This window comes from Petromyzon marinus, chromosome 39 (genome assembly GCF_048934315.1).
Source record: "Petromyzon marinus isolate PM22_M1 ecotype Great Lakes invasive population chromosome 39, UKy_Petmar_22M1.pri1.0, whole genome shotgun sequence".
Lineage (NCBI taxonomy): Eukaryota > Metazoa > Chordata > Hyperoartia > Petromyzontiformes > Petromyzontidae > Petromyzon > Petromyzon marinus.
In genome coordinates, this window is record NC_133705.1 from 5856370 (window position 1) to 5871204 (window position 14835).

Here is a 14835-nt window from a genome sequence, read left to right on the forward strand (position 1 = left end):
GAGGACCCCAGCTCCACCGAGTGGCGTGAGACACGGAGGGGGGGGGGAGTACTACCTCCATGAGCGGAACGATCGGGCGACTCCTCCACCAAACCGCGAATGCGGTCGGGTGCAACCCATCAGGCGTTCATCACTGATGACCGACCGATACAATCACGCGTACCCTGGTGGAACGAGCGGACTACTCCACTCAGCTACACCGATACAATCACGCGTACCCTGGTGGAACGAGCGGACTACTCCACTCAGCTACACCGATACAATCACGCGTACCCTGGTGGAACGAGCGGACTACTCCACTCAGCTACACCGATACAATCACGCGTACCCTGGTGGAACGAGCGGACTACTCCACTCAGCTACACCGATACAATCACGCGTACCCTGGTGGAACGAGCGGACTACTCCACTCAGCTACACCGATACAATCACACGTACCCTGGTGTAACAGCGTCCCCTATATCCCAACCTCACACACACACACCCATATATCTCAACCTCACACACACACACCCCCATATATCCCAACCTCACACACACACCCCCATATATCTCAACATCACACACACACACACCCATATATCTCAACATCACACACACACACACATATATCTCAACATCACACACACACACACACACCCATATATCTCAACATCAAAATCCCATATATCTCAACATCACACACACCCCCCCCCATATATCTCAACATCACACACACACACACCCATATATCTCAACATCACAATCCCATATATCTCAACATCACACACACACACCCCCATATATCTCAACATCACACACACACCCATATATCTCAACATCACACACACACACCCATATATCTCAACATCACACACACACACACCCCCATTTATCTCAACCTCACACACACACACATATATCTCAACCTCACATACACACACCCATATATCTCAACATCACACACACACACCCATATATCTCAACATCACACACACACACCCATATTTCCCAACCTCACACACACACACCCATATATTTCAACCTCACACACACACCCATATATCTCAACATCACACACACACACCCATATATCTCAACATCACACACACACACACCCATATATCTCAACATCACACACACACACCCCATTTATCTCAACATCACACACACCCATATATCTCAACCTCACACACACCCATATATCTCAACATCACACACACACCCATATATCTCAACCTCACACACACACCCATATATCTCAACCTCACACACACACCCATATATCTCAACCTCACACACACACCCCCATATATCTCAACCTCACACACACACCCATATATCTCAACATCACACACACACACCCATATATCTCAACATCACACACACACACCCATATATCTCAACATCACACACACACACCCATATATCTCAACATCACACACACACACCCATATATCTCAACATCACACACACACCCATATATCTCAACCTCACACACACACACACACCCATATATCTCAACCTCACACACACACCCCCATATATCTCAACCTCACACACACACACCCATATATCTCAACATCACACACACACACCCATATATCTCAACATCACACACACACACCCATATATCTCAACATCACACACACACCCATATATCTCAACATCACACACACACACCCATATATCTCAACATCACACACACACACCCCCATTTATCTCAACCTCACACACACACACATATATCTCAACCTCACATACACACACCCATATATCTCAACATCACACACACACACCCATATATCTCAACATCACACACACACACCCATATTTCCCAACCTCACACACACACACACCCATATATTTCAACCTCACACACACACCCATATATCTCAACATCACACACACACACCCATATATCTCAACATCACACACACACACACACCCATATATCTCAACATCACACACACACACCCCCATTTATCTCAACATCACACACACCCATATATCTCAACCTCACACACACCCATATATCTCAACATCACACACACCCATATATCTCAACCTCACACACACACCCATATATCTCAACCTCACACACACACCCATATATCTCAACCTCACACACACACCCCCATATATCTCAACCTCACACACACACACACCCATATATCTCAACATCACACACACACACCCATATATCTCAACATCACACACACACACCCATATATCTCAACATCACACACACACACCCATATATCTCAACATCACACACACACCCATATATCTCAACCTCACACACACACACACACCCATATATCTCAACCTCACACACACACCCCCATATATCTCAACCTCACACACACACACCCATATATCTCAACATCACACACACACACCCATATATCTCAACATCACACACACACCCATATATCTCAACATCACACACACACACCCATATATCTCAACATCACACACACACACCCATATATCTCAACATCACACACACACACACACACCCATATATCTCAACATCACACACACACACCCATATATCTCAACATCACACACACACACCCATATATCTCAACATCACACACACACACCCATATATCTCAACATCACACACACACACCCATATATCTCAACATCACACACACACACACCCATATATCTCAACATCACACACACACACCCATATATCTCAACATCACACACACACACCCATATATCTCAACATCACACACACACACCCATATATCTCAACATCACACACCCATATATCTTAACATCACACACACACACCCATATATCTCAACATCACACACACACCCATATATCTCAACATCACACACACACACACCCATATATCTCAACATCACACACACACCCATATATCTCAACATCACACACACACACCCCCCCCCATATATCTCAACATCACACACACACACCCATATATCTCAACATCACACACACACCCATATATCTCAACATCACACACACACACCCCTATATCCCAACATTACAAAAAGACGAAGACTCCCCGTATCGGCTTTAGCAGACATCTGGGGCAAGTGCTGCACGCACCTATGAATGCCGTGGCACGGCACGCAAAGAGGGCGCTGTAGCCAGCAACTGCGCCCGGCTGCCTTTGTCTCTCTAATGGCGATGTTCACGATGCACCGCACCAGGTACTCATTTTTTAGGCTGAGTAGACCTAGGGGAGGCCCGGGACCGGTTCAGATAATCGTCACTGGTGTTGGCCGCGAGCGGGAATCGAACCCGGGACGCCGGGTTCGTAGTGCAGCGTAGCGCTAACCGCTACACTACCACTCCCCACACACTGACACACACACACTGACACACACACACTGACACACACACACTGACACACACACACTGACACTGACACACAGACAAAGATCCCCCATATAGCCTTAGACTGTAGGGGCAAGTGCTGTTAGCGATCACCTATGAAGGCCGGTAACGGTACACGAGTGGGTGGGTGGCCAGCACCACGCCCGACCGCCTTTGTCTCCATAGTGGCAATGTTTACATACTGCACCAGGTACTCATTTGAGGCTGAGTCGACCTAGGGGAGTCCCGGGACCGGTCAAGATAATCGTCACTGGTGTTGGCCGTGAGCGGGAATCGAACCCGTGTCGCCGGGTTCATAGCACAGCGCGCTAACCGCTACACTATCGCTCCCCACACAGTGACACACACAGTGACACACACACTGACACACACACTGACATACACACACTGACACACACGCGCGCGCTTCCAGTCGCCCGTCTCACCTGAGAGGACCCCCCTCAACTAACCCCGCCCACCCAGGCCCCACCCCGCCACGACACGCCCCCTCGCATGCCCCGCCCCTCCCTCACACCTGCAGCCCGCCTCACCTGATTACCCACAATCCCCCTGGGTGTGACCTCAGGCCCCGAGTGGAGCGGCCCTGGGGCTGCCAGGGTGCGCACAGTCGCCCGGCTACCCCCTGCTCGTACCCGGTGTACACACAGCCACACACAGCCACGCACAGCTACACACAGCCACGCACAGCCACACACAGCCATGCCATGTGTACAACCAGCACATACCCTCGTGGAGTGTGTGGGGTGCGGTAGTGTAGCGGTTAGCGCTACGAACCCCGCGACACGGATGCGATTCCCGCTCACGGCCAACACCAGTGACGATTATCTGAACCGGTCCCGGGCCTCCCCTAGGTCGACTCAGCCTAAAATAAGTACCTAGTGCGGTGTGTAGTAAACATCGCCACTGGGGAGACAAAGGCGGTCGGACGTGGTGCTGGCCACCCACCCCCTCGTGTGCCGATCCGGCCTTTATAGGTGCTCGCTAACAGCACTTGCCCCTACAGTCTGTTACATGCTACACGGGGGATCTTTGTTTTGGAGCGATAGTGGAGTGCGTACCTGTCAACCCCTTAGCAGTGCTTCCTAACTCATTACACACCAATTCAGACCTCATTGGTCACCCCGTGCCCCTTATAAATCTCAATGTTCATCCTACAAAGTCCCACCACAAGGGATAAACACCAACAACACATCGACACAAACTCAATTCCCTGTACAGGAGGAATACGGCTGAGCCGCATGGGGTGACAGTGGTTAGCGCGACCCGGGCTACGAACCCGGCGAACAAAGTTCGATCCCCGCTCACGGCCGGCAACCAGTGACGATTATCTCAGCCTCAAATGAGTACCTGGTGTGGTGTGTACACTGGGGAGACAAAGGCGGCCGGGCGTGGTGTATGCGGGGTGGTGGGGCTCTTTGTAAGCATTGTGTACACGCCCGGAGTGCACACACAGTACAACTTGCACATTCCGCCGGAGTACATTGCTCGGCTCTCTAAGATTCACCTATTCACTTGGAGCGAGGCATTGCCATTTAAACGATGGGGGTCCATGCCGTGTCAACCCACACGGTTTAACCCCTTGCACAGGGAAACTGAGTTTCCAGGTCTATACGGCGTACAGCCGTTTCATTAGGGGAATTAAAAAAAAAAGTATTTTTATTATGAGACCTCCTTTGCCAGAAACAAGATATAGGAATAGGTTTTTTTTGTGCCAGTTAAAAGGGTAAAACCTATTCCTATAGTCTTTTTATGTTTCTCCCTTGTGATGGGACTTTGTAGGGATGAACGTTGAGATTTATAAAGGGCACGGGGTGATCAATAAGGTCTGAATTGGTCTGTATTAAGGTAGGGAACTGATGAAGGAGGTTACAGATATGGGGGTTACAGCTACTCCCGCACCAGACCAAATAATCCCATTAATCTCAGTGGTAATTCCAGCGACTTGTGCAGCTACTTGTTTAGCTACATATGTAGCTACTTGTGCTACTTGTGGAGCTACACAAGTACCACAAGCAGCTACATGTATAGTGCTACTTGTGGAGCTACACAAGTACCACAAGCAGCTACATGTATAGTGCTACTTGTGCAACTATACATGTAGCTACTAGTGCTACTTGTGGAGCTACACAAGTACCACAAGCAGCTACATGTATAGTGCTACTTGTGGAGCTACACAAGTACCACAAGCAGCTACATGTATAGTGCTACTTGTACAGCTACACAAATACCACAAGCAGCTACATATATAGTGCTACTTGTGGAGCTACACAAGTACCACAAGCAGCTACACGTATAGTGCTACTTGTGGAGCTACACAAGTACCACAAGCAGCTACATGTATAGTGCTACTTGTGGAGCGACACAAGTACCACAAGCAGCTACATATATAGTGCTACGTGTGGAGCTACACAAGTACCACAAGCAGCTACATATGTCGTGCTACTTGTGGAGCTACACATGTACCACAAGCAGCTACATATGTAGTGACTTGTGCAACTATACATGTAGCTACTAGTGCTACTTGTGGAGCTACACAAGTACCACAAGCAGCTACATGTATAGTGCTACTTGTGGAGCTAGACAAGTACCACAAGCAGCTACATATATAGTGCTACTTGTACAGCTACACAAGTACCACAAGCAGCTACATATGTAGTGACTTGTGCAACTATACATGTAGCTACTAGTGCTACTTGTGCAACTATACATGTAGCTACTAGTGCTACTTGTGGAGCTACACAAGTACCACAAGCAGCTACATATGTCGTGCTACTTGTGGAGCTACACAAGTACCACAAGCAGCTACATGTATAGTGCTACTTGTGCAGCTACTTGTGCCACGAGGAGGAGAAACCGGCACTGGCAGCCGTGGGAGTCGCCGCGGGGCGAGGCGGCACGGAGGCTTCGCTGTGGACGTTCAGCCAAGCGAAGCGTGGCCGTGCTTGGCGAGGTTCCATTGCGCGTGGTCACTCGCCTCCTCGCCTCCTCCGTGTTTCACTCTGCGCCCTGTGCTCCCCCCCCTCCCCCGCTGTCCGCCCCTCCAACTCGTAACCCGCACCCTGCCTCGACGGGTAACGGGGACCCCAACCCCCTACTCATACCCCTACCCATACCCCTACCCATACCCCTACTCATACCCCTACCCATACCCCTACTCATACCCCTACTCATACCCCTACTCATACCCCTACTCATACCCCTACTCATACCCCCACCCCTACTCATACCCCCACCCCTACTCATACCCCTACTCATACCCCTCCCCCTACCCATACCGCTACCCCTACTCTTACCCTACCCATATCCCTACCCCTACTCATACCCCTACCCATACCCCTACCCCTACTCATACCCCTACCCCTACTCTTACCCCTACTCTTACCCCTACTCATACCCCTACCCATACTCATACCCCTACTCATACCCTTACCCCTACTCATACCCCTACCCCTCCTCATACCCCTACTCATACCCCTACTCTTACCCCCACCCCTACTCATACCCCTACTCTTACACCTACCCCTCCTCTTACCCCTACTCATACCCCTACCCATACTCATACCCCTACTCATACCCCTACCCCTACTCATACCCCTACCCATACCCCTACCCCTACTCATACCCCTACCCCTACTCTTACCCCTACTCTTACCCCTACTCATACCCCTACCCATACTCATACCCCTACTCATACCCTTACCCCTACTCATACCCCTACCCCTCCTCATACCCCTACTCTTACCCCACCCCTACTCATACCCCTACTCTTACACCTACCCCTCCTCTTACCCCTACTCATACCCCTACCCATACTCATACCCATACTCATACCCCTACTCATACCCCTACTCATACCCCTACCCATCCTCATACCCCTACTCATAACCCTACCCATACCGCTACCCCTACTCTTACCCTACTCATACCCTCATCCCTACTCATACCCTTACCCAAAACCTACCCATAACCCTCCTCACAACCATATCCTACCCATAACCCTACTCACAACCATACCCCTAACCCATAACCCTGCCCCTACCCATAACCCTGCCCCTAACCTTTTACTCCCTAACCCTACCCACCTCCGCAACCCTCTATCCCCATATTCCGCTAACCACGACCCCATCATGCCCCCCCCCGACCCCATCATGCCCCCCCCGACCCCAATCCACCCCCGCGTAACCTTTCACCCCCTCCCTGCCTCCCCCTGCGACCGCCATTCCTCCCCATGCCCCCCGTGCACCCCCACGCTCTATGCCCCCCCCCCCCCGGCAGTGAGCGCCGTGTCGCCCCCCCTTGTGGTGGTGGAGCCGGCGTCCCTGACGGTCGGGGTCGGGGAGAAGGCCGAGTTCAGGTGCTCGGCTTCGGGGAACCCGCAGCCCGTCGTGGAGTGGACGGGTGAGACGCACGCACGCACACACCACGTGCACACACACCACGTACACACACACCACGTACACACACACACCACGTACACACACACCACGTCCACACACACACACCACGAGCACACACACACCACGTGCACACACACCACGTACACAAACACACCACGTACACACACACACCACGTACACACACACACACACACCACGTACACACACACCACGTGCACACACACACCACGTGCAGACACACACCACGTACACACACACTACGTACACACACACACCACGTACACACACACACACCACGTGCACACACACACCACGAGCACACACACACACCACGTGCACACACACACCACGTACACACACACACACACCACGTGCACACACACACACCACGTACACACACACACCACGTGCACACACACCACGTACACACACACTACGTATACGCACACACCACGTGCACACACATACACCACGTGCACACACACACCACGTACACACACACACATTACGTACACACACACACACCACGTACACACACACACCACGTACACACACACACACACCACGTACACACACCACGTACACACACACCACGTGCACACACACACCACGTACACACACACCACGTACACACACACCACGTGCACACACACCACGTACACACACACCACGTACACACACACACCACGTACACACACACCACGTACACACACACCACGTACACACACCACGTACACACACACACCACGTACACACACCACGTACACACACACCACGTACACACACACACCACGTGCACACACACCACGTACACAAACACACCACGTACACACACACCACGTACACACACACACACACACCACGTACACACACACCACGTGCACACACACACTACGTGCAGACACACACCACGTACACACACACTACGTACACACACACACCACGTACACACACACACACCACGTGCACACACACACCACGAGCACACACACACACCACGTGCACACACACACCACGTACACACACACACACCACGTGCACACACACACACCACGTACACACACACACCACGTGCACACACACCACGTACACACACACTACGTATACGCACACACCACGTGCACACACATACACCACGTGCACACACACACCACGTACACACACACACACATTACGTACACACACACACACCACGTACACACACACACCACGTACACACACACACACACACCACGTACACACAGCACGTACACACACACCACGTGCACACACACACCACGTACACACACACCACGTACACACACACCACGTGCACACACACCACGTACACACACACCACGTACACACACACACCACGTACACACACACCACGTACACACACACCACGTACACACACCACGTACACACACACACCACGTACACACACCACGTACACACACACCACGTACACACACACACCACGTGCACACACACACCACGAGCACACACACACCACGAGCACACACACACACCACGTACACACACACCACGTACACACACACACCACGTACACACACACACCACGTACACACACACCACGTACACACACACCACGTACACACACACCACGTACACACACACACCACGTGCACACACACACCACGAGCACACCCACACACACCACGTGCACATACACCACGTACACACACACCACGTACACACACACCACGTACACACACACACCACATACACACACACACCACGTGCACACACACACCACGTGCACACACGACGAGCACACACACACACCACGTGCACACACACCACGTACACAAACACACCACGTACACACACACACCACGTACACACACACACACCACGTACACACACACCACGTGCACACACACACCACGTGCACACACACACCACGTGCAGACACACACCACGTACACACACACCACGTACACACACACCACGTACACACACACACCACGTGCACACACACACCACGAGCAAACACACACCACGTGCACACACACACCACGTACACACACACCACGTGCACACACACACACCACGCACACACACACCACGTACACACACACCACGTATACGCACACACCACGTGCACACACATACACCACGTACACACACCACGTGCACACACACACCACGTACACACACATTACGTACACACACACATGCCACGTACACACACACACACACACCACGTACACACACACGCACACACACACCACGTACACACAGCACGTACACACACACACCACGTGCACACACACACCACGTACACACACACCACGTACACACACACCACGTGCACACACACACACCACGTACACACACACCACGTACACACACACACCACGTACACACACACCACGTACACACACACCACGTACACACACCACGTACACACACACACCACGTACACACACACCACGTACACACACACCACGTACACACACACCACGTACACACACACATTACGTACACACACTATGTACACACACACTACGTTAACAGTGATGTTCACAGTGATAATGTTGATGGTTGTGGTGATGATGTTATTGAAGATGATGGTCTTGGTAATAATGTTGACGATGATGTTGATGATACTGACGGTGGTCTTGGCAATGATGATGATGTTGACGGTGATGTTGATGATATTGACGGTGATGTTGTTGACGATGATGATGTTGACGGTGATGTTGATGATATTGACGGTGGTCTTGGCGATGGTGATGTTGATGATTTTGGCGGTTGTCTTGGCGATGGTGATGATGTTAACGGTGATGTTGATGATATTGGCGGTGGTCTTGGCGATGGTGATGATGTTGACGATGATGTTGATGATATTGGCGATGATGATGATGATGATGTTGACGATGATGTTGATGACATTGGCAGTGGTCTTGGCGATGATGATGATGATGATGTTGACGATGATGTTGATGGCATTGGCGGTGGTCTTGGCGATGATGATGATGATGACGTTGACGATGATGTTGTTGTTTACAGGAGGCCCGGGCGGCTCCATGGCGCTGGCCCCCGGGGTACGTGTGCTCGGCCCCATGCTCACGATCCCCGCGGCCCAGCGCGCCCACGAGGCCGAGTACGCGTGCCGCGCGCACAGCGCCGGCGGGCAAGCCGAGGGCCGCGCGGTGCTCTACGTCCGAGGTGGGGGGGGGGGGGGCGGGAGAGGAGTGGGGGGCACGGTGGGGGTGGTGGTGGCGGTGGCGAGGTGGTGGCAAGCGCCGTGGTTCTTTGGCTATCCCCGGGGGGGGGGGGGCGCGGGGGGGCCGGCAACCAAAACAACAACGAGAGAATTTTTTTTAGAATTCGGTTAAAAATAAAACCCCGCAAACATTTCAAGAGCCGCAATGCCACGCGGAGGATACGGGACGGTGGCGAGTCCGTCCTGAATAAATAACGGTGACGAGGCGGCCCTTGAAGAGCAGCGCTCATCTCCGGAGACGCAGGCTGCCCACCCCTGGGCTAGCCGTGAAAGACGGCGGCGGTCACCGCATCGCGCGGCGCTTTCGGATGCGCTTCTGCGGCCGTCTGGAACGCTCTTCCCCTTCCGATATTAGAAAGCCACTGGGAGCTACGCAACTTTGAAAACATCTCGATTGAAAACTCACTTCTTTAGGACTGTTTTTTGTGTTTAGTTTGTTGTGCTTCCCCCGCACCTCCGATTAGCACGGTTGGCTACAGTACGGTGTGCAGAAGAAGTTCAACGTGCATTCGGGTTGGCACGGAGACACGGGGCACGCATGCTTGGGAACACGTGGACGTGGGGGGCGGGGGGGGTTGCACGGGCAGGTAAGGGGACAATGGGAGTCGCGTGGGAGGCTCACGGAGACACGGGAACAGGGAGACGCGGGGGCCCAGGGATCACACGTGGGGAACATGGGTGGTGGTGGTGGTGATGTGTTTCTGCTGGTTGTGGAAGTTGTTGGTGGAGACCTCGGCAGTTATGGGTGGTGTTTTGGTTGCGGTGTTGATGCCTTTGTGGTTGTTGATGGTGGTGGTCGACTCAGCCTGAAATGAGTTCCTAGTGCGGTGTGTAAACATCGCCACCAGCGAGACAAAGGCGGCCGGGCGTGGTGTTCTCCGCCCCAGCAGTGGCGGTGGGATTTTCGATGTCGATATTCAGAGGGAGGAGATTTCGATTTTGCCAAGAACTTCTTAAGTCGAATGTGTGTTCGGTTTGGGGTATACGGGCGTGGTGCTGGCCACCCACCCCCTCATGTGTTATTCTGGCCTAGATAGGTGCTCGCTAACAGCTCTTGCCCCAATAGTCTGTTAAGGCTATATGGGGGATCTTTGTGTGTGTTAGGTGATAAGAGCGGTCGTGCTGCGTTACGAACCCGACGACCCAAATTAAATTCCCGCACACGGCCACCAACAGCAGTGACGGTTATCTGAACTAGTCCCGGGCCTTCCCTATAGGTCAAAGCATCCTCAAATGAGCACCTGGCGCGATGTGTAAACATCGCCGCTGGGGAGACAAAGGCGGCCGGGCAAGGCGCTAGTGGCCACCCGCCCGTTCGTGCGCCGTTCCGGCCTTCATAGGTGCCGCTCGCTAACGGCACTTGCCCCGACAGTCCGCCAAAAGGCTACGTGGGGGATCTTTGTCTTTGTGTGGTAGGCACGGGTAGCCCCCCTGTGGTGGAGGTGCACCCGTCGCACCTGGAGGCCGTCGAGGGAGAGAACGTGAAGCTCTACTGCCGCGCCACCGGGGACCCCAAGCCCACGCTGACCTGGCGCCGGCAGGACGGGGCCCTCCCCGCCGAGGTGAGGCCCCGACCCCGACCATTCATCCCGACCCTTCACCCCGACCTTTAACCCCAAGCCTTTACCCCGACCCTTCACCTTCACACCAAGCCTTCACCCCAACCGCGACCCTTGACCCTGACCCTTCACCCCAACCTTCACCCCAACCTTCACCCCAACCCCTGACCCCGACCCCAACCCTTCACCGTGACCCTTCACCTTGACCCCAAGCCTTCACCCCGACACAAACCCTTCACCCTGACCCTGAACCTTCAGCCCGACCCTTCACCCCGGCTCCGATCCTTCACGCTGGACGTAATCCCAACCTTGATCCCAGCCACATGCTCCAGGGCATTGCGTGAGACCAGATTCCAGCACTAACCTCATCCTGACCCCTGACCCCGAATACTAACCTGGATTTCTTAATAATACTAGTTTTTTGGGTTAGATCGCGTAAATATCTAAATGTGTCATTAAACCCGCCACTACCCGACACAGCCCAGTTTGTAAGATTTGTCACGTAAACAGAACGTGCCAATTCGTCACTAGTACCGCACACTGGTGTGTTAGAGAGCCAAGCCACAACATTTACAATCTGAGTACGACGTTTTGCCAGTAATTACAACTACCTTCATCAGGCGAGAGCCACATTTGTGTAGAAGTCCTCCTGTTTCGTTCCTTATAAAATGTTTTGTTCCTTAAAAATGTAAGGAACGAAACATTGGAACTCCTGTTCCCGTGACAAACCTTGCTAATTGGCTACGCCGGGCGGTGGCGGGGTTAACGACACATTTATATATTTTTATGTGATTTAACCCAAACAAAACTGTATCATGGGTGATATTGGTCATGAAAGCCTACTACGTTTTAAACTGACTAACCTGGATTATAGCCGTGACCTCAAACCCTGACCCAAGTTCTAACCTTAAGCGTCTCCTAACCCCAATCCTCATGCAAACGCTAACCCTGATCAATAATGTAAAACTTAGTCCAAACACTCCTTCTAATTCTGACCCAAACCCTAGTCCTGACTTTAACCCTGATTGTAACACTGACCCTACCTTAACACTACCCTACCCTTACCCTGATTGTAACACTGACCCTACCTTAACACTACCCTACCCTTACCCTGATTGTAACACTGACCCTACCTTAACACTACCCTACCCTTACCCTGATTGTAACACTGACCCTACCTTAACACTACCCTACCCTTACCCTGATTGTAACACTGACCCTACCTTAACACTACCCTACCCTTACTCGATTGTAACAATGACCCTACCTTAACACTGACCCTAACCCCGATCTATCCCTAACCTTCACTCTATGTCTCGTGGTGAAGTCTCATATCTCAAGACACACAGGCACACGGGCACGCGCGCACACACGGACACACACACGCACACTCGTAGACACGGACACACAGGCACAGGGCTTGATATCAGCCGGGTGTGTCCAGGCCAATAACCCAGATAATAGATCACCACCCAGCACAGCACATCCACCATGCCCCTCGCAATGGCTGTGGCTGCTTCTCGTCACGTGCCACCTACCTCTGTTCAGCAGCGACCCGGAGCACTAACGCAGCGAGACATTAACCCCCGCACTGAGCGACACTGCACACTCACCTGTTCCACGAGGACGTCAACAGGTGCGGCGGCAGTGAGAAGCCCCCCCATGCCCCTCCCCCTTTACGCCGCTCCTCCCACAGTAGCCCCCTTGTCCCCATCCCCCTGACCTGACCTTCACGTTCTCACCTGACCTGTTCCCCACTGTCTCACCTGACCTGTCCATCACTGTCTCACCTGACCTGTTCCCCACTGTCTCACCTGTCCTGTCCATCACTGTCTCACCTGTCCTATCCATCACTGTCTCACCTGTCCTATCCATCACTGTCTCACCTGACCTGTTCCCCACTGTCTCAACTGTCCTGTCCATCACTGTCTCACCTGTCCTATCCATCACTGTCTCACCTGTCCTATCCATCACTGTCTCACCTGACCTGTTCCCCACTGTCTCACCTGTCCTATCCATCACTGTCTCACCTGTCCTTTCCATCACTGTCTCACCTGTCCTATCCATCACTGTCTCACCTGTCCTTTCCATCACTGTCTCACCTGTCCATCACTGTCTCACCTGTCCTGTCCATCACTGTCTCACCTGTCCTGTCCATCACTGTCTCACCTGTCCATCACTGTCTCACCTGTCCTGTCCATCACTGTCTCACCTGTCCTGTCCATCACTGTCTCACCTGTCCTATCCATCACTGTCTCACCTGACCTGTCCATCACTGTCT

The 14835-nt window shown here is 52.5% G+C and overlaps 1 protein-coding gene across 10 annotated transcripts in view; it reads left to right on the top strand.

Moving 5' to 3' along the window:
- Positions 1–14835, top strand: part of HSPG2 (heparan sulfate proteoglycan 2) — a 217452-nt gene that overhangs the window by 161430 nt on the left and 41187 nt on the right. For all 10 annotated transcript variants that reach the window (XM_076072845.1, XM_076072848.1, XM_076072846.1 and 7 more), the window contains 3 exons: positions 7639–7761; positions 10779–10937; positions 12412–12557. In XM_076072845.1, coding sequence (XP_075928960.1) covers positions 7639–7761; positions 10779–10937; positions 12412–12557 — 428 coding nt within the window. The remainder of the gene's footprint in view (positions 1–7638; positions 7762–10778; positions 10938–12411; positions 12558–14835) is intronic.